We start from the raw sequence: 21,628 nt of genomic DNA, 5'->3' as shown, positions 1-21,628 counted from the left end.
ATCAATGCTGTTTCTTCATCGCTGGGTCAAGATCCTGGAAGATTTTGGCATGGAAGGTGTCCTGTGGGAGTGCCTTTACTCCAACTGCGAAAGTCATTGATGTGAATACTGCTGCCAAAACCACCTTCTGAACTTTAGCCCACAACCTTCTGCTACTAAGCCAGATAACACTTTGATTGAATACAATGATAATGATCTTCCTGGCTCATCTTGTGCTTTTAGTCTGGCATTATCATGCAATACCGGCATCACCTACGGCTCCTAGAACGCTTCCACCAGCCTTGTCTCCGCTCCATCCTCAACATTCATTGGAGCGACTTCATCACCAACATCGAAGTACTCGAGATGGCAGAGGCCGACAGCGTCGAATCCACGCTGCTGAAGATCCAACTGCGCTGGGTAGGTCACGTCTCCAGAATGGAGGACCATCACCTTCCCAAGACCGTGTTATATGGCGAGCTCTCCACTGGCCACCGAGACAGAGGTGCACCAAAGAAGAGGTACAAGGACTGCCTAAAGAAATCTCTTGGTGCCTGCCCCATTGACCACCGCCAGTGGGCTGATATCGCCTCAAACCGTGCATCTTGGCGCCTCACAGTTCGGCGGGCAGCAACCTCCTTGGAAGAAGACTGCAGAGCCCACCTCACTGACAAAAGACAAAGGAGGAAAAACCCAACCCCAACCAACCAATTTTCCCTTGCAACCGCTGCAACCGTGTCTGCCTGTCCCGCATTGGACTTGTCAGCCACAAACGAGCCTGCAGCTGACGTGGACATTACCCCTCCATAAATCTTTGTCCGCGAAGCCAAGCCAAATCAATCAATCACGCAATAGGCTAGTTTGTATTAATTACAACATTAAGTACATTGAAGATAATAATAATATTGTTTGGAACTTACTGAAGCATTAATATTAAGGAAAAATTACATGGCTTTGCAAAATTGGGGTAGAAGTATAATGGTTATTTTGTGGTAAATTCAGGAATTGGACTGTTATTCACTATTGCCATTAGATGGCGCCGCTATTTCATTTGAATCAAATTCTTCCACAATCACATGATCTATGAGGATAAGATATCAAGTTTCACAGAACAGGTTGCATCACACACAACTAATTACAAAACAAACTGCATTGAACACAAACTCCACAAACACTAACCTAGAAATGAAAATCTTCATTTTGGTATTCCATTGTCTTAAATCAATTCAGCATGTAGCAGATTTAAAAGCAGATATTTGGACTGAAGCTAGTGTCATTCAGCATTTATTTCTCGGTTTGTATATAGCAAGCTGAATTAGAATTTTTGTGAGTTATTTTGCTCTTGTCTTCAGCATTTAATAAAAAAATAATTTTATTATCATCAGTCATTCATTGTAAAAACACAATGTTGGAGAAACTCAGCAGATCAAACAGTGTCCTTTATATAGCAAAGGTCTTCTCTTTTTTGGTTTGGCTTCGCGGACGAAGATTTATGGAGGGGGTAAATGTCCACGTCAGCTGCAGGCTCGTTTGTGGCTGACAGGCAGACCGGAAAAGTTGACGTTAATACCATCTGGCTGGAGAGACTTTTCCGGTTTCTGCTTACCTGCTCTCCTCTTCCCCACCACCCGCACAACTTTCCCCTTTCCCCTTTCCAGCTCTCCTGCTCCCCCTTGTACCGCTGAGTGCTCGTCTTCAGGCTCCTGTACCTTTTTCCCGATGGGAGCAGGGAGAATTAAATTCTGATTTTGATATAAATACAATGTACAGATGCACCAAAATTATTTGGTACAGCCATACAGATACAATAGTATAAATTTTTAAAAACTGCAATTACAATTATGACATATAATATTTAAAAATACTATTACAATTACTACAATGAAAAATGTTGCAATTTGTATAAACTACAATAGTAAAAATATGTCTAAGTTTTGTATCAAAGAAGAAACATTGTGATATGCATTGGTGTATCTGGTGCCCCAACTGCTGAAGTTTCTGCACAAGGTTAATGTATCTGTTTCCCCTTCTGATATTGAACAAGAACATTACAGTTTTGGATTGAGTACTTTAGCCCTAAATATATCACTATATCCTCACCCTCATCAGACGTGATTGCAGCTTCAATGTTCATTTCACATTTTCTCCAATAAACAGAATATTTAAACACAAGAGAGCGTGCTTACACTGTCACTCTGTCATCTTTCCAGTATCTCACTCATATCTCTGGATACGATACAAATTATCTGCACATCATTTTGTTTCAGTGACTTGGATGATGCCTTGGTGATTCTGCAGCTCTACGAAAAGATCAAGGTCCCTGTGGATTGGAGTCGGGTGAACAAACCACCTTATCCTAAACTGGGTGCTAACATGAAGAAAGTATGTGTGAATCTTTTATTGAAAGATTGCAACTTCTTTTGGGATATATCAGAACAATCATATCAACGAGATTAAGGCAGTTTTAACACTTTGTTGTATTTATCTGATCACCTGACATTCCCAAAGCCAAATGTTCGTACAGCAGAGAAAAGGGGCCTTCAGCAACCATACGGACCATCTCGTACACATCTGTAATAAATATGGATATACCGTAAAATCCCTGTTATCCAGAATTCAAGCAACTAGCAGTCTCAAATGACCAGAAAAAAAAATCACAAAAAACAAATAGGTAAAAAATATGTGTTTAAAATTGACATCCTTAGTGGTCAGTTCGCCAATCCATGCAACATGCAATTTCAAGCACCCAGCAAATTCACTTATCTGACATCTAGCATTCCCTATAGATGCTGGATACTGGGGGGGGGGGGTTTACTATGTGGGAAAATTTAAATCTTTCTCTGTAAATGTTTTAGACACCCCATTGGATAGGATGATTAACATTGTACTGAAAGCATTCCATGGGTTTTACCATTCTCCGTTTTTATCGCCAAATCCTGAATGAAAATGTTGAATTCGTGGCAGAAAATCTAAGATTTACTGTGGACTAGTCTCCCTGACTGAGAAAAGTTTACAGTTCCGTTCTGGATCATATGACTCATGAAAGCCACTCTACCTCAATGAGTGGGCAGCCACCTACATTAAATTGCATCCCTACCCAAACTACCTGGAACAAGTTTTTAAAACCAACTTGAATTATTTATTGCTACATGTGCATAGATACAGTGAAAAACTGAGTTTAGTGTGTCACGCGGGTAGCTTGGAAAAAGATACCATGCCCTGGCCCCATTGTGGATCCACAAAAAAAGTTCATAGAAAACAATAACAAGATTAATCATGACAAAGGGTAGCATTTAACTTTCATATTAAGATGACTGACAAATCAATTATAAAAAATAAGAGTAATTTCCTAATGTGAATCCAGAACGAGCATCACTTGGTCCCCTCTCCAGCTGCACTGGCCTCTGCCAATAAAGCTGTTCCTCTCACTCACTACAACCACCCCACTTCTGATCAATGAGGCCCCCTTTTGTGCAGTGAGTTCCACAGGCTCACTAGCTGTCAAAACTGTAACACTTTGGGAACTTTGTGAATATGTCTGGCCCAATATTAAATGTTACTTAAATGTAACTTGGTCCATTGGGTCTAGAATCACTTCATCTAATTCCCACATTGAGGTTCACTCTCCACACCATGATACTGTATATAAATTGTTCATGCATCTATTTAATTCCCTTCAAGATAAGATCTAATGAAATTTAAGAGTTTATGCCCAAGAATTCCAGATAATATCTATCAATTTGATAATTTCTTCTTTACCAGTTTATTGAAAGACTACCCAATTAATTTTACTCTAGTTTCTGTCTGCATAGTCCTGCAACTTTTGTTTAGTTTGTGTAAATGAAACTGCCACTACCACCAATTCACTTTTGTACGTAATTATTTACATTAATGCAATTTATTAAATATTTTTAAGAACACAGCTCAACTTGGGTTTGAATGGTAACGCAAAGATGGGCAGCACAGAGGAATGCATAAACTTTCCTCTGTCGAGGAAAGCATAAATACCAGTCATTAATCTACTATACATATATATATATATATATATATATATTTCTGGAGGATAAATGTGGTAAATAGAGATATGAGTTTATCCAATCTGAAGTGGAGACAGATTAGTAATTAAATGGTAAAAAGCAAGGAACATAGAAGATCCAAAACACTTGAAGTCCAGACAATTAATTAAAGCAATTAAAAAGCCCTGGCCAGGTCTACAATAGGCTAAGAAATTATGCTACTACAGTATTGAATAAAACCCAGTTAGACCATACTTAAGTGCTATATTCAGTTGTGGGGCAACTTGTTTTTGGAAGGATTGATTGCCTTTGGTGGGGTTTGGGGTGGAGAAGGTTGTTTTAGCATAGATTTTCTCACATGGTACCTAGACTTTAAAGGTTAAATTGTAAAGTAGATTTGTATTATCTGGAAGGCAGGAGATTAAGGCATTTTAAATTGTTACTGAGAACAGGGTAAGAAATTATTTCTGCTGGGTGATCCAGCTGTCATAATCCAAATAGATAGCCAAAGCTTTTTTTTCCCAGAAGGTTTTAGAAAACATTTCAACATGCAGAAGGTGATATAATTTTGATGTGTCGTAATTCTGAGATTTTTATCTGCTCATCAAAGATATTATGGAAGTCTTATGTCACTTTAAATACTCGGGCAACATAAGTAAAGAGAGAAAAATAGGTAATGTTTCAGTTTTTAGCAGGTATTTGGTATTAGACTGCAGATCAGCCACCTCAAGAGACCACAGGTCTACTCCTGTTCCTCCAAGATGTCTTTCATTGATTCAAATTTATTGAATTGGGTGTTGGAAAAGGGTGGGAATGGGGAGAATGCTGTGAGAGCTCCCTGGCCCCAATGCCACAGTGTAAAATAGATTGGTGGGTGACCTCACCCTCAGTCCCTATTGCCAGTCACATCAACCATCACCTCAACACATTCAGCTGCATCCAGAGCACTATGGCACAGAGGACTAGACGTCAATCCAGAATGTTTAGATTTGAGCAGTTAGTGGGATGGTAGAAGCAGGGTGATGGAATTGAGTTCATTGATATCCATAGTCTTTAATCACTGGAGTAACATGGTTACAGCTGTTGTCCCAAACCCAGAGCAAAGAAACTTGAAATGAACACAAATATCAGATAAGAAAATATCAAGCCCCATTTTTATGAAGCTCTGGTATGAAGCTTTAGCTTTGGGCTAAAAAAAAAACATCTTAAAGGAAAAATGAATTTATAAATGATGCATCAAAAGAGAGTTGCTAATGTTTAGGTTATATTATTCAACAGCTGGAAAACTGTAATTATGCAGTTGATCTTGGAAAGAACAAAGCCAAGTTTTCACTTGTTGGCATTGGAGGTCAGGACCTGAATGAAGGCAAACATATGTTAACCTTAGCTTTGTTGTGGCAATTAATGAGGAGGTGAGTATATTTTAACTTATTACATTGATAAGTGTGGCAAAAATGGTATCAAATGAGGTCTAACTGATGATGGATGGAAAAAGGATCATTTACTAATTAGTTACATTTTCTACATTTAACACAGTCCAGATTTTACATCACTGCTTGTAGCTTTTGCCATTAGAACATCTGAAGGATTCTGCTTTTTTTGAATGCTGTTAATCCTGGAAATCCCCACACAAAGGTCCTGAAAAGGGTTTGAAGTCCAACTTATTTTCCACTACTGGATGTCCAATTTACACCCAACAGCAGAACACTTAGGTGCTTTCCATTAATTTTCTCACTAATCTGTGTGCTGACCAGGTGCATCATGGCCTGGTAAGGGGGCACCAATATCTCTGAGCAGAAAGCCCTGCAAAAGGTAGTGGACACAACTCAGTACATCACAGACAAAACTCTCCCCACTATTAAGAAAATCTATATGGAAATCTGCTGTTGGAGAGCAGCTGCATAAAGGATCCACACCACCCAGTTATCTGTTCTCACTACTACCATCATGAATGAGGTGTCGGTGGCACAAGACTCACACCACCAGGTTCAGGAACAACTGCTACCCCTCCACCATTAGACTCCTAAACAACAGACTCAATCAGAGACTCATTTAAAGACTTGGTTTGCACATTATTTATTATTGAATATTTTTTCTCTGTATTTGCATAGTTTGTTTACATTTCTTTCTTGGTTTGCATTTCTTTTTTGTATATGTATCTTTTTCTTGAGTACAGTTTACACTACAAATGCACAGAGATTTTGCCTGGCTTGCAGGAAAAAGAATCTCAGGGTTGTATGTACTCTGACAATAAATCTGAACTTGAACTTGATCTCAAGAATACTTAAAACTACGACATTTTAAAATATATACCCAGACATTTTTTTTGACCAAAGTTATGAAGTGCACAAAGTAGAAATAACAAACTAACAAATGTTGGAAATCTGAAATGGAAACAGAAAACACTAGAAAATCTTAGCAGGTTTTCATCTGATGAAGAGCTTTTGACATAAATCTTGTTGCTTTCTGACAATCATCTTCCTGAAATTTTCTGTAACAGGTAAGGTAGAATAGAAATTGTTGAAAAACTTAAAGGAGTTAATTCCCACAAGTGATAAAGTTGATAATATGTTCACTACATTATTCCCTTTCATTTTGTTTACAAGACATGAACATTTTGGACATTTAGCCTGTATTGATTCAGATTTCACAGTTCATCACATCATATCAAGGATTCACTACCCCCTCAAAAGTCTGTTCTTGTAATGATCATTTCTTAAAGAACAACTTCTGAATTCAGGGTTAAATTTATGTTTTTTAAACTTTCTGAACTGATTTCTTGTTAACATACTATCATACAACGTAAAAAACCTCCAGCCCATTGAACTTGTGAGAATTCTTTGAAAGTTAGCTGATCAGTTTCACCATCCCAGAAAATGCTACTTTTTAAAAAGTATTTCCAATTGAATTTGATTTCAAATGCATTCCAAATGAAAATAACATTATTTTGTCATGTTTTTATATAAATCTAATTATATATATAAAAAACATATATATATATTCTTATAAAAAGATATGTTGTTGTGCAGTTCATCTGTGGACACGAAGGTAACTTTGCAGACCCAGTCTGGAAGTGTAGAGTCTAGCACAATGGGGGCACTGAAAGTCCGTTTTTGTAATAACTGTGGCTGCTGCTTTGTGACTCCGTTCATGGTTTTCCATCAGTTTTGGCAGTGCCTGTCTTCAAAAGTGGAGTAGGCTTCATAGCACAGGGCTCATCAACAGGATATGTCAGCAGGTCGTAGCTTCTAGTTCTCTTGTCAGGATGTCACAGTAGCATAGGATTTCCATCACAGCATTTTTATAGCGCTTGCATGGATGACCTTGAGGTCTCTTTCTGGTCTTTAGTTCACCATAGAGGAGCTGGTGAGGAATATGATGGTCGTCCATTCTGATGACGTGTCCCACCCACCGCATCTGCACTCTGATGATCAGGGACTCAGTATTGGTGGACTTCACGTGACCCAAGACCTCCAGGTTGGAGACATGGTCTTGCCAATGGATGCCAAGGATGCAACAGAAGGCACACATGTGGAATTTCTCCAGTTATTTGATGTGACATCGGAACAGAGTCCAGGTCTCACATCCATATAGGAGATACGAGATGACCTCAGCTCTGTAGACTTTCAGCTTTGTGGAGATGTGGACAATTGTGGTGATTGAGTACTCTGGTATGCAGCCTCCTTAGAGCCTGGCTGGCCTTGCTGATTCTGGAATCAATTTCTTTGTCATTCGAGATGATGCTCCCCAAGTATTTGAAGCTGTTTACATTTCAGTTGGGTGTTGTCAACAGTGATTTTTGATTCTATGGTGCTGGTGTTTGGCATGGACTGATGGAGTACTTCAGTCTTGTTCAGGTTGATGGTCAGGCCAAAGAGCATGGCAGTGTCTGAGAATTTGTTCAGCATTAACTGTAGATCCCTTTTTTGTGCACCAAGAGAGCACAGTCAACAGCGTAAAGGGTTTCTTGAATGACTGTGTAGAGACACTTCTTGGGTGCGTTCGAGCGGTGAAGTTCAAAGAGAGAGCCATCCATTCGGTACTTGATGTACCCTCCTTCCTCCAGACCTTGGATAGCACATGACAACATGCAAGTGAAAAACAGATTGAATAAGACTGGGGCTAGTGCACAACCCTGCAGGGGACCTGTTGTGGAGCAGCTGAATAATTTTTACAATTTTTTTTGGGCATCCGTAATGTCTCAGGGTGATCCAGAGAGCTTCCCTGTTTACAGTGTCAAATGCCTTTGTCAGCTAAATGAAGTCAGAGTAAAGAGGCTTGTTCTGCTCGATGCACTTCTCCTGAACTTGTCTCATGGAAAATAAGGGAGGAGTCACGTGATGGAGTAGTGGTCGGACGGTGAACTCCAGCCCTCTCCAGAAAAGTCGGGAAAAACAAAGGAAAACACAAAGGCACAGAAATAAAAGTTACAGAAAAGTGAGTATAAAGGTGGAAAGAAGATGGCGACAAAAAAAGAAAAATCGAAAGCAACGGTAAGAAGAGAGGAAGAGAAGACAAAGGAGGAAAAAGGTGAAGGTCTTACCTGTCCGAAGAGGCCCGCTGCGGAGAGAGAAACCCGCTCCCTCAGGTCGGTAAATAATGGACTACAAAAATGGCTCGCAGAGCCGAGTAAAAGTGCGCATGCGCGATGCGAATGAAAAAAAACACACCGACGGGAGGGGGGACCAGCTGGGGAGTCGATCTCCACAGCCGGCAACGACAGCTGCAGAACACCTGCAGCAAGAAGAGACCACAGAAGACAATAGAAACAAGAAAGAAGAGGAGGAAAGGGCACCAAAGAAACAACAGATGGCCAACCCAGAGGAAGAAGAAGAGGAAGAGTACAGTGAAATAGAAGAAGAAAAGAAAGGCAAGGTAAAGGATATACTTGCTCTTATTAAAGGATACATGGAGTCATTTAAAGAATGGCAAACACAGGAATTTAAGGATTTAAGAAAAAGAATAAACAACACAGAAGAGAAAATAAATAAAATGGAGATGACTTTAACAGAAATGGGAAAGAAAATGGACAAGATGGAAGAGCGGGCAGTAGCAGCAGAAATGGAGGTAGAAGACTTAAAAAAGAAATTGGAGAAATCTAATAAAAAAACTAAAGAGACACAAGAACTACTAGCTCAAAAAATAGATACAATGGAAAACCATAACAGAAGAAATAACATAAAGATAGTGGGCCTTAAGGAAGATGAAGAAGGCAAGAATATGAGGGAGTTTATAAAAGAGTGGATCCCTAAGACCCTAGGATGTCCAGAACTACAGCAAGAAATGGAAATAGAAAGGGCACATAGAGTATTGGCCTCTAAACCACAACCACAACAAAAACCAAGATCTATTGTAGTAAAATTCCTAAGATATACTACAAGAGAAAAGGTACTGGAGAAGACAATGGAAAAAGTAAGAGAGGGCAACAAACCACTGGAGTATAAAGGGCAAAAAATCTTCATTTATCCAGATATAAGTTTTGAACTCCTAAAGAAGAGAAAAGAGTTCAATACAGCAAAGGCGATTTTATGGAAGAAAGGGTATAAATTTATACTAAAGCATCCAGCGGTATTGAAAATATTTATTCCAGGACAACAAAACAGACTATTCTCGGATCCAGAAGAAGCACGAAAATTTGCAGAACAATTACAAAAATAGACTGAGGGAGGAAGACGGGTAATGAGAGTTAAAATGATCACGATTGATATGTATGTGGGTAAAGACAAAAATAGACTGAGGGATGAAGACGGGTAATGAGAGTAAAAATGATCACGATTGATATGTATGCGGGTAAAGAGGTATAAGAGTGAATAGAGACAATGAGCATACATGAATGTATCTGTACTTAGAGGAAAATATAGATAGTATAGACAAAAATTAATAAGGGAAGGTAATGGAATGGAGAGAATAAGGAGGGAATTAAAAGAGTGACCTTTGTGACATATGAAAAGTGAAATCTTTTCTGGGGGAGGCGGGGTGGGGGGAAATAGCGGTCACTGCAAAATCAGTTGACGCTTGCGAGTGGATTCGCAAATCCAAATGGAGAGGGGAGATGTGGTTGTCCGACAAGGGATAAAGGACAACTCAGGAGGTGAAGGGGAGATTGGGGATAAATAAGATAGAAATAGGAGAATAAGGAAAATGTTGGATGTTGTAGGAATGTTGTCTTATAAAGAGTTGAAAATAAGAAAACAGAAATGGAAAAGGAGGAAAGGTAATGATGGAAAAACGGAAAGAGAAGATAAACAAAATATAAAAGAGCTACGCTGAACTATATGTCTTTAAATATTAATGGAATACATAACCAAATTAAAAGGAAGAAACTACTAAATTTAAATGAATAAATGTATTCCATTAGAAAAAGTAACATATAGGTTAAGAAATAATATTGAAATATTCGAACAAGTATAGGAGCCTTACATTAAATACAATAGCGAAAACCTACCGGGGACAAACATTACCTAAGTTGATGGAAGGAGAAGGAAAGAAAAGAATGGACTCAGTAGAATTTCTGGTGTAATTTTGTTGAATGACAACATTGTCTGACTGGCTTAATGCAACCTAGACTGTATACTTAAAAGGGATGAGAGGGGGGGGTGGGGGGGGTGGTTTGGGAGGAAAGGGGGTGGGGGAGAAAAAGTCACTGTATATGTGTAAAAAAGAAATAGTGTATATCACGGCTAATGTGATTTATGGTGTGAAAAATAAAAAATTTAAAAAAAAAAATATCACGTCCACTCTACTAAGTTCTGGCTGAAAGCCACACTACGCCTCCAGGAGACAGTGACAAGGCTATTCAGGAAGATGTGAGCAAAAATCTTGCCTGTGATGGACAGCAGTGAGATACCCCCGTAGTTTCTGCAGTTTGATTTGCTTCCTTTATTTTTGTAGAGAGCCATGATGAGGGCATTGTGGAAGTCATCAGGCATTTCCTCTGTGATCCAGATGTCTTGGTATGCCTTAATGCATTTGGGCTTAGAGCTTTGTAGATCTTGCCTTGTTGCTTTATTTGAATTCATCTGCGAGATGAGTTTATTAATTTCATCAGTAGAGGGCAACAGCAGGTCTTGGTTATCCAGGACTGGCCTGCTGAGGGGTGTGCTGTAAACATTTGGATCAACTGAAGATGGCCTTTTGAGTATGTTGGAAAAGTGTTCAGCCCAACAGTTTTTCAGTTCTTCCTGGTCTTTGATCAGGCTCGACCCAACAGATGGCATCCTGGTTTAGGACCATTAAATGCCTTAATCGCGCTGAAAAACTCTCTAATGGCATGAATGTCTGCATAGCATTCCACCTGCTTAGCCTTTCTCTGCCACTACTTGTTCCCCATTTCTCACAGTTCCTCCTGGAGTTTGGACTGCAGATATTTAAAATTGTCTTTCTTTGAGACAGATAATAGGTCATTTTGAGGCCTTGTTCTTGGCCCTAAGGGCTACTAAAATGGTCTTGTGGTTTTCATCAAACCAATTTTGATGCACTCAGGTTTCATTCCAAGTATAGTTGTTGCAGTCTGATCGACATCTCTGAAGTGCTTTCACTTTTAAGAACAGGTTCCCACAAGCGGTGAATTGCCGGAGAGTTTTTCATTAAAGTACATCTTGAAAACGTTGGGCTTGACCTGGATCTTGAAATCTGCCGATGTTGAATGACACTCTGGCAGTCTTTGATTGTTTACGATGTAAAGGGGCTTCAAGCAGGATGAGGACCAACTGAACCAGCCTGTGATCTGTCCAACACTCAGCACCTCGCATGGCCCAGGTGATGGTGATGTATTGAAGGTCACACTGGCATACAATGACATAGTCGAGTAGGTGCCAGTGTTTGGACCTAGGATGCATCCAAATTGTTTTGTATTAGTTTGCAAGTTCTGAACATGGTGTTCGTGATGCACAAGTTGTGCTCGGCACATTTACTCAGAAGCAGCAGGCCATTACTGTTTGGTTTTCCTACTCTAGGTCTCCCAAGTTGTTGCTAACATCTTGGGCCTAGTGTTGAAGTCGCCCAAGATGACGAGTTTGTTGCTGGCGGGGGTTGTGTGAATAGTCTGGTCCAGGACCTCGTAGAAACTTTCCTCGTCTTTGTCTTAACTCATGAGACTGGATGCATAGACATTAACAATGGTGATATGCCGGGACTTAATAAGAGGAAAGCGGAACTTCATGATATATTCATTGATTCCAGTGGGTAGGGTAGGGATGTCTTCAGCAGAGCAGTTTTGATTATTAAACCTACTCTGTGAATCCTGTTGTCAGTCTGTGGTTTTCCTTTCCAGAAGAACCTACATCCACTTGCTGCTTCCTCTAATGAACCCTCGCCTGCAAGCCTGGTCTCATTGTGTGCAGCAATATCAATGCGATAACGGCAAAGTTCAGCCTCTATGAGTGCGGTTCGCCTTTCAGGCCTTGCCACCTTGTCTCAATCCAGGCTCCAAAAAAGAGTTTTCTTTGATTTATTTTTCTTGTATGTCGACCGCTAAAGAGATTATCTGCCAGCCACGGTTAACTAGTCAGATGCTGTTGTGGGGCAGGCAATGTTTGGGGTACCTTTTCTAACCCCCTCCCTCATGTTACTGCCCAGTCATCCTGAATGCTACCAGAGATCTCTGTTGCCCGAGTACAGAGATGAATGACCACTGGTCCAAAGGCTTGTGACTTCAACTACCAGTGGTCATCTCCACCTATTGCTTCACCACCCCCTCCTCCATCGCCACAGGACTATACAGTATATATATTAAAACTAAAAATTGCAATTAAGACACTGCTCTTTATCTTCTCATGAACAATTACAGTGTGACTCTTATCTTTTCATGCACCTCAAAGCAACACTGGTAATGCTGTTTTCTTTGCTCCTAGGTATACATTGAACATACTGGAGGAGATTGGTGATGGTGAAAAGGTTAACGATGACATCATTGTAAATTGGGTGAATCAGACATTATCTGAAGCAGGAAAAAGTTCCATTATTTCTAGCTTTAAGGTAATCTGTTTTCCATGTGTTTTATGCATAGATCTCCCAAGGTAATCTCAATGTTGAAATTGAAAATAGCACATAAAGAAATAGAATGAAATTATCGTAAATGACTGAGTAAATAAATGAGCAACATACTGAATATTTGTATATTCAAATGTACGTATATTGGAATGTACCTCATTCATACACAAATGGAAATACCATTCACTCTTTCGCAGTCAATCATCATACCAAATTAGTCAGATAGTTTTATCTTAAGAAATACTCACACAGCCAAGCAGCAGGTGGAGTTGGAATTAAAACGAATGGTTCCTATTTATTGACTGGTACAAGCAGGATGGACTGAATGTGTCGCCAACTTTGAATTATTCAATTCATCAGTTATTTCAGGCCAATGCAATTTGTTGCAGGACTAATCCAAACAGAGTCTATTTAAACAGATTTCTATACTAAACAGTGTACACTTGAAGTCCAGCAAAGTAAAATGAACTTGTACTAAAACACAACCAAATCTTCAGATAAAAGCATAGTTATTTCTCCAGAAAAATGTAGAGAATGGAGAAAGATTACATAACTTAAATGAATAAAAATTAATTTCAGTTGAATGGTCTCTACATTATGAAATCACTTCCATTCTGGTACAAACTCATGGTATTGTATTATCCATCATTTATATTTGGTTTCTTTTCCTCTGAAGATGCTCTAGATTGAGTGAATAAAATCACTTTTTATTTCAGAAGTACACAAATGAATGCAAACATTTATTGGAGGGAAGGTATTTGATGAATATGCGTAGATCATCTGAAGCTAGGGCTCTGCATGGTGATGGCAGAGTGTTTGAGAGCCTGAATTGGGTGAAGTCTTGGTCCCTCGCTTGGCTCAGTTCACATGTCAACTGTGAGAATTGGAATAAATGGAGTTTCGACAGGGAACCTTTACAAATTTCCTTTCCAAAGCTATTTACATAAAATCAACAGAGCAGCAATTTTTTTCCACAGAGCCATCCCACTCGTCCTGTTTGCTGGTGTGACCTCCCTCCCTTATCCACATATTACCTCTTGCCTATGGGCCTGTTCTCCTTCCCCTGCCCTTTCCCCCACCATTTTGTTCAGGCACCTGCCTATATTTTCTTCATACTTTGATGAAGAGCAGAAATATTGGTTATATATCTTTATCTTTCCTCTATAAATAACACTTTTTGACCTGCTGAGTTCCTCCAGCATTATGTTTTTATTTTCAATATAAAAACAAGTTTGTGCTGGGTTTCCTGGCTTATGCCATTTAATATGTTACTCAATCTACAGGACAAAGAAATTAGCACAAGTCTTCCGGTGTTGGACTTAATAGATGCCATTCAGCCTGCATCGATCCGCTATGACCTTGTGAAGACTGGGGACATGACTGATGAAGAGAAGCTTGCAAATGCTAAGTGAGTCACTTCTAAATTTCTAAATACTATAGTATTATTCAAGAAAAAATTCAGGAAAGTATATTTACAATATTATTCCTTTTTATCATGAGGGCATTTATTTCCCAGCTATGGTTGCCCTTGAGAAGATGGTGACTAAACGTAAGGGTTCTCCCATAGTACACAGGAGCTTCGATACAATGACAGGAGAAAGAAATTTTTTGTAAAGGCAAGAAGAAAATACTTATTTCATTCTTCCTAAAGGCCTGAAAATTCTTTCCTTTTACAAATTTTTCCATTCTCCTTAAACAATTGAAATCTAGTTTTCAAATGTTTACGCCATTTTACAAGGGTTCAAAGTTTAAATGTGGTTGGAGATGTTTCTCTCAAACCACATTTTCTTATTTTAGTAATTGACTTTGTCCACTTCTAGCAATTTTTCTTCTTTTTAACAATCTATTGTGTCTTTTAGTTCTTGACCGTTCTGCTAGTGGGAATACTTTCTCTCAATCTACCCCATCTCTAATCTTTAAGATTTTAAGTACCTCAGACCTTCATCTGTTCCAAGGAGGATAATTGTAGCTTCTCGAGTCTATCTACAGGACTAAAGTTCCTTTTCCCTGGAACAACTTTAGTGATTCTCTTCTGCACCTTCTCCATGGCATTTTTTCTTTAATTAGTATTGCAATACTCCTCTCATCTTCCTCCTCCCCCCCCCCCCCCCCCGCCCCACACAATTCTTTTCTTCCTTACTTCCCCTGAAACTTTGTATCCACAAATATTTCGGACTCTTCCCCATCCATTTTGGTAGGCATTGCCTCGGTATTCCCTTGACATCATAATCCAACATCTCCAGCCTTGTTTAATACTGTATGTATTTACATACATGCAATGTAAACCTTATCTTGCACACTTTTGTACTCTTTGGTCTGATGATGTCAATTATGTTGGTTCAATGTTATTTATTTCTCCATATTCTTCTTTGCCCCTTTCAGTGTAACACCTGATGTTCAGTCTAAAAATCTCTCTTCAAGGACATTGTTGTCAGCCCTGCTGAAGTGCACCCTTTTTGGTCATTACTACTCCTAACTCTCCTAGATCTAGTCCCATTTCCCTAGTAATCTAATACTCTCCTTCCTGTATCATCCTTCTAACAACATATGCTATCCTCCTATTTTTGTACTCACTGACACATGGCCTGCAGGATCTCATCCTGTTCTCTGCCTCTGTCATTGGTATCAATGGACCAATTTGGTATCAATTTGTCCCTCTGGAATGTTATATAATTACAATGATACCCTTAAATGATATATGTGATTTTGCAATATGGAGGTAGGAAACCATCTGGAATCACTTCCACAATCAATCTGCTCCCTTGTTGCACAATACTCAAAAGCTTTTGGTCTTAGCCTTTACTGCCTGATTCATTTTTAAACTCAAAGCTTCATGCACTTACCCCATTCTTAAACTCAACAGAGCTTCTCTAATCCTTCACTTGAGTTTTACAAAATAAAATTTAACACTGGAACATAATTAAAAGTTTGTTCAAAAATAGAATTTTTAAGAAGCATTTTCAAAAAAGATTAGGGAGCTCTCAGCTTAACAATTGAAGAATGATTCACATATGGATCAATGGGCTAGAATTCAAGAAGTTTTGATATCTAAGAGTTGAAGAAATGGAGGGTATCACCAGAATAATCATTCAGTTTTGAGACAAAGGGTCATTAAAAAAATAGACAAAGCAAGCTCCAGAATTAAAAAATGAGGCAATAGGCCCTTTCATGCAGTGAAAACCCGACTGTAAAGGCAGAGATTCTCCTCTCTTGACAGGAGACTTACCTCTATGAATGTGCCTAGGCCGGCTACAAGGCACCGACAGCAATCTCTCTCGGGGAAGGGTTAGTAGCAAAGTGCTGCTCTCTGCTGCCTCACATGAATGTAATGCCACTGCAAGTGGCTGGCTAGGGGTAGGCTGATGATTTTGCGACACATCTCCCCTCTCTCTCCCACCCACTCACCCCTCTCCCTCCATGACCCCCTCAGGGCAGGGGCAGCCAGCAGGAGCCATCAGGTCAAGAGTGGCTGGAGGGGGCCATCTTGTTGGGGGGGGTGCTGGTGGGAGACATCAGGATGGGAGCGGCTATTGTGGGCTGTGACAGCCCCGTCGACCGCTCTGGCACCTCACCAGGCTGCTTCAACCTTTGGGGCTGCTTGTCAGCAGTTCAAAATGCGGCAGAGCAATGGCCGTCTTCCTTACCCATAATCCTCCATGCAACTGGAACCATTCTGGGAAACACAGAGCGGTTCCAGCTGCATAGGGGATTTTGGGTAGGGAATATGGCCATTGCTCTGCCGCGTATTTATGACGGATGGCGCCACGAGGTGCCACTCAACTTGAATGCAACGAAAGAGCAAACCTTTTCCCTCCGCGCTTGGCATGAAAAGGCCTCAAGTTACTTCTCTTGTTCTGCACTTCAGTCATTTTTTTTAACAATACAGCATGGTAGAAACCCCTGCCAAGCCATGAAACCTGTGCAGCCCAATACACCCAATTAATCTATCAACCCTGTTTGTCTTGGAGGGTAGAAAAAAACCGGAGTACCCAGAGAAAGCCCCTACAGGTCACAGGGAGAACGTACAAACTCCTTACATACTGCATTGGATTTGAACCTGGCTCACTGGCACTGTAACAGCATTGCACTATCTGCTTTGCTAATCGTGCTGCCAATCCTCAGTTGGAGGACTTCTCATTGAGATGATGGTATCGAGGGATATAAAACTTAGTTGTTTTCTATCTCAATGAATTACCCAATTGTGATCCCATTGTATGGTCAAACAGGCTTGAGTTACAATGGTCCTATTCCCATTCCTACTTTCTTAAACTAATGAACCGACTGGGTGTCTCTGGAAAATCAGCAAGAATTAATAACCAATTGAAATCTCTGCGGTAACTTAACCCACAATAAATCCATCACCCTGAAACTTGTTGATATCAACTTTAATTCTCATGCTTCTTTTAAAATCCATCCATGCACCATCTCCCCCACTGCTACTCTCCATGACTCTCTACCCCTCTTTTTCTTGAAGATCCTCCTCATAATTAGCCTAATTTCTCTCTGGCTCAGTAGCAATTTCTGGCTTGTTGCACTCCGAAAGCTTTTTTTAATACATTAAAGATGCCTTACAAATGAAAATTCTTGTTTGTTCCCTGAAAGCCAACAATGCTTTGATTTTCTCTGCAGCAATTTAATAGATGGATTTACTCTGATAACCTACAATGCTCAATAACATTAGCAAAGATCCTGTATAACACAAATTACCTTTTCATTCAGCACTCATAATTAATTTTTCTGGTTATATTGTTATAGCAAAAATTTATTAATTTAACGGGAAGTATAAGGCTGGTCTTAACACTTCTGTCAACTTAAATCTATTTCACATTGCTTTAATCCAGGTATGCCATTTCAATGGCAAGAAAAATTGGGGCTCGAGTCTACGCTCTTCCAGAAGATCTAGTTGAAGTAAAACCAAAAATGGTTATGACCGTCTTTGCATGTCTGATGGGAAAAGGAATTAAGAAGGCCTGAAGGATTTGTTAAATTGTTTTTCTTCTCACATTGCTGGATGCAACTTTCCAATGCAGGATGTTTTCTCAAAAACACTCCTGTTTTATGTTACCCAGGCTTTGCTATTGCAGAATAAAAATGATTGATCAAAGTTCCATGTTTCTCCAAACATTCCATAAATATTTGAGGACTTTCCAGAAAATCAAGGTGAACTATAGGGAAAAAAAAACTGCTATGCATATATTTAAACCAAAGAGCTTTAATAACATGAGAGTACTTTTGCAGGGCAGAAGCCATTTATTGTTTTATAAATGCTATAATAGATTATCTGGAGGGTAAAATTTCAGGCCTCGACTGTGAGTATTTCCCTCACATCCACAGAGCAACATAGTGGAAGAGCCCAGGGGCCATTGTCATTTCTTTACAATAGTCCGAATTTTTCTGGAATCAGGTATCATGTTCTATTAGGTTTGCTCTCACCACTCAGGCTTTAAAATTTTATTGCCCACAAAATTGCTGAAAACTTAACATTTGATGAAAAATTGAAATACTTAATAATGACCTGGTTTAAGGGGAAAAAAAAGAAAAGTGGAAAGAAAATAAATATAAAATTTCATATTTTCAAAAATTTCCTCTGAACTAATTCACAAATAATGGAATTTTTTACTGCTGGCAAGAAAGGTTAATTTATATTCTTCAGCAATGATCACCTGTTAATCCCTAGAAAATGTCTTTGCTCTTTTAAATGAACAATTGATGTGCAAATACTGCAAATTCATGGTAATTGAAAGGACATGCAGCTCAAGGAGTCTGACTGAAGAACAGAGCAAATTAGAATCAGAATTTATTGTCGTGAACAAGTCACGAAATTTGTTGTTCTGTGGCAGCATCACAGTGCAAACGTTCACATAAACCACCTTACAACAATAAATAAAAATAGTACATGAAAAGTTTAATCAGCCCCTAACTTCTGGCAATTTATAAACTGCTGATAGGTTTGAGCAGAAAAAGACAGCGTGCATCAGGCACTTTTTCCAGCTAAATCTGCAAAATTACAAATCATCATCTATGAAATTTCACATCTCAAGAAATTACCAGTATGCCTGCTGCATTTTAGTCTTAATCCTAAAATTACACCAATCTTCTTATACAATGTGCACATACTCTCAACAGTTAATATAAAAAAATTACATCAAGCAGCTCAAGTGTATTTTCCCAGTCTTCACAGACAGCAATAACCGGGAATAAAAAACAGACGAGCAAGTTTAGTCATTACTACATTTGTTTATCCAGAGCAGACAAGTGATCTACATTCATATTGAGTGCATGTCCACTAAGGCTGTCAACAATACATCCCGCGTAACATCCTTAAAATAATTACTGGTAATAGCCCCCAAAAATAAGTTTCCATGTACAGTATGCTTACAGGGTGTTATCTTTGTCATTTCTTCTTCACATTTATAAAATGATTGATCATCTAAAAGGTGAACAAATTCATATATATTGTCACATTTACTGCAAGGATACAATGGTGGAAATCATAATTACTAAACTTTGTGTTGTTAACTGACTTTTCTATCTAGTCTGTTTTAATATTTTGGTTTTGTAACATTCCTGTGGAAATGCTAGCTTTAGGCAAAAAAAAATTGTTGTTAATTTAAGGCACATATATTGAAAATCTTCACTGTCCCATAAAAATGTTGATAAAAATAAAAATAATTCGACATCTTGCAAGTCAGAAAATATTGCATGACTTTCTTCATGTTGCTTCTTTTGGCAATAGGAGTTCCAGTTGGTTATCTCTTCTATATTTTCTTTGCCCATGGCAGGGGCATTTACAGTTTTTAAAAAATTTCCACAGCCCCCTCCCCAATTCAGGACTGTCGACCAGCATGGACATTCCTCCATCATATTGTGAATAAAAGCCTGTCAATTTTGCATAACTTCCAGTTTTTTGGAGTTATTGATGATGCATCAATTTTATTTACAATAAATTTTGACAACGGAGCAGATCCTGAAGCCAGAGAAGCTGGAAACCAACCCTCAACCGCCTGAGGCCTCCACCAACTTCGAACTCTGGCTGTGCTGCTTCAAGGCATTCCTGCAGGCATCAACGGCCATTGTTCGGTCAGAGAATGACAAAACTACCGATACTGCACTCCCGGGTTGGGCCGTGGTGCACTCGATGATGCCAGAGGTGATGGAAAGGCCAGTACCTGAGAAAGGTAAACAAGGTCTACACAAGACATCTGGTGACCCGAAAACAGCAACCCGGGGAATCGAGCACCAAGTACTTCTGGACCCTGAAAACCCTCAGATGAACCTGTGAATGCAAGGCCACGAAGGCCGCAGAGAACACGGAGAACCTAATTAGAGACGCCTTTGTCACAGGCATCAGGTCCAATTACATCAGTCAGAGACTATTACAGCAAGGTGAGCTCAACTTGAAGAGGGCGGTTGAATTGGAAGGCACACTGGAGGTGGCCCTTCAGAATACGGAAGCCTACTCGGCCCCAGGCACTGCCAACTTGGGACGTGCCATCACAGTCACATCCCACCAGCGATTTGACCATGGCAGACGTACTCCACGAGCACCAAACACCACATTGCCATGTCCCATCAATGACCCGACCATGGCCACTGTACTCTGTGAGCACTCGAAGTGCTACTTCTGCAGCCTGGGCAATCCTTGAAGAAACGCTACCCAGTGAAAGATGCAGTTTGCTCTAGCTGTGGGAAGAAAGGGCCCTACACCACCTCTACCCAGCAGCACTGCATGCAGGCCGTGGGGGCTGCCATCTTAGACGCCACCATCCCCAGGAATGAGCAGCACCATGTATGAGAAGTGGGGGCTGCCATCTTGGGCACCATCATCAAGACCCATCGATGCTACGTGCAAGCCATAGAGGCCACCATCTTGGATGGTGCCATCTTCTGTCCAAATACATGAATGCTTCGCTGCACCAACAAGCATTGACCCAACATTGGTCTCAATCACACTGGACTAAAGTAGTCCTCATCAAATCAATGATGGACATTCAGGTGAATGGCCATGTGATGAGTTGTCAGTTCGATAATAGGAGCATGGAGAGCTTCATCCACTTCGACACGGTGCAGCACTGCTCCCTCGAGGTAAGGCCAGTAAGCCAAAGGTCTCTTTAGCCTCAAAGTCCTATATGGCTGATTTCCACAGCTACTGCGTAGTAACCTTGACTGTGCAGGGCACAGACTACAAAGGCTTCAAACTCCTCGTGATGTCATAGCTATGTGCTGCTGGGACTGGACTTTCAATGTCACCTTAAAGGTGTGATGATAGAATACGATGGGCCCCATCCCCCCCTCACTGTCTGTAACCAGCAGTTTTAAAACTGCCCACTGCACTCTACTGGCCCCTCTACCCCTCAGCCTCCACCCCCCCCCCCCACTGCTTCCAGCCAACAACCTGAGTCCAGTGTACATGACCTGCGGACTCTCCACTCTCAAAATCACCTCAACCCCGACTGTAAACTGGTTGCCACCAAAAGTAGATGGTACAGTGCCGGAGACAGGGCCTTTATTAGAGCGGAGGTGGAGTGGCTACTCAATGGGGATCATTGAAGAGAGCGCCAGCCATTGGAGAGTACAAGTGATGGTGGTGAGGAATAGGAAGAAAAGCAGAATGGTTATAGATTACAGTCAAACCATTAATA

At 40.1% G+C, this 21,628-nt stretch overlaps 1 protein-coding gene across 2 annotated transcripts in view; it reads left to right on the top strand.

Annotated features, from left to right (window-relative positions):
- LOC138738768 (plastin-2-like) overlaps nucleotides 1-18,090 on the top strand; it is a 95,115-nt gene extending 77,025 nt beyond the window's left edge. For both annotated transcript variants that reach the window (XM_069889658.1, XM_069889657.1), the window contains exons 12-16: nucleotides 2,247-2,361; nucleotides 5,274-5,407; nucleotides 12,848-12,971; nucleotides 14,270-14,394; nucleotides 17,828-18,090. In XM_069889658.1, the coding sequence (XP_069745759.1) occupies nucleotides 2,247-2,361; nucleotides 5,274-5,407; nucleotides 12,848-12,971; nucleotides 14,270-14,394; nucleotides 17,828-17,960 (631 nt within the window). In that variant the 3' untranslated portion in view covers nucleotides 17,961-18,090. The remainder of the gene's footprint in view (nucleotides 1-2,246; nucleotides 2,362-5,273; nucleotides 5,408-12,847; nucleotides 12,972-14,269; nucleotides 14,395-17,827) is intronic.
- The last annotated feature ends 3,538 nt before the right edge of the window (nucleotides 18,091-21,628 follow it).

This window comes from Narcine bancroftii, chromosome 7 (assembly GCF_036971445.1).
Source record: "Narcine bancroftii isolate sNarBan1 chromosome 7, sNarBan1.hap1, whole genome shotgun sequence".
In the NCBI taxonomy this organism is placed as follows: Eukaryota; Metazoa; Chordata; class Chondrichthyes; order Torpediniformes; family Narcinidae; genus Narcine; species Narcine bancroftii.
The sequence above is the reverse complement of the archived record's forward strand: the minus strand, read 5'-3'. Positions and strand labels throughout refer to the sequence as shown.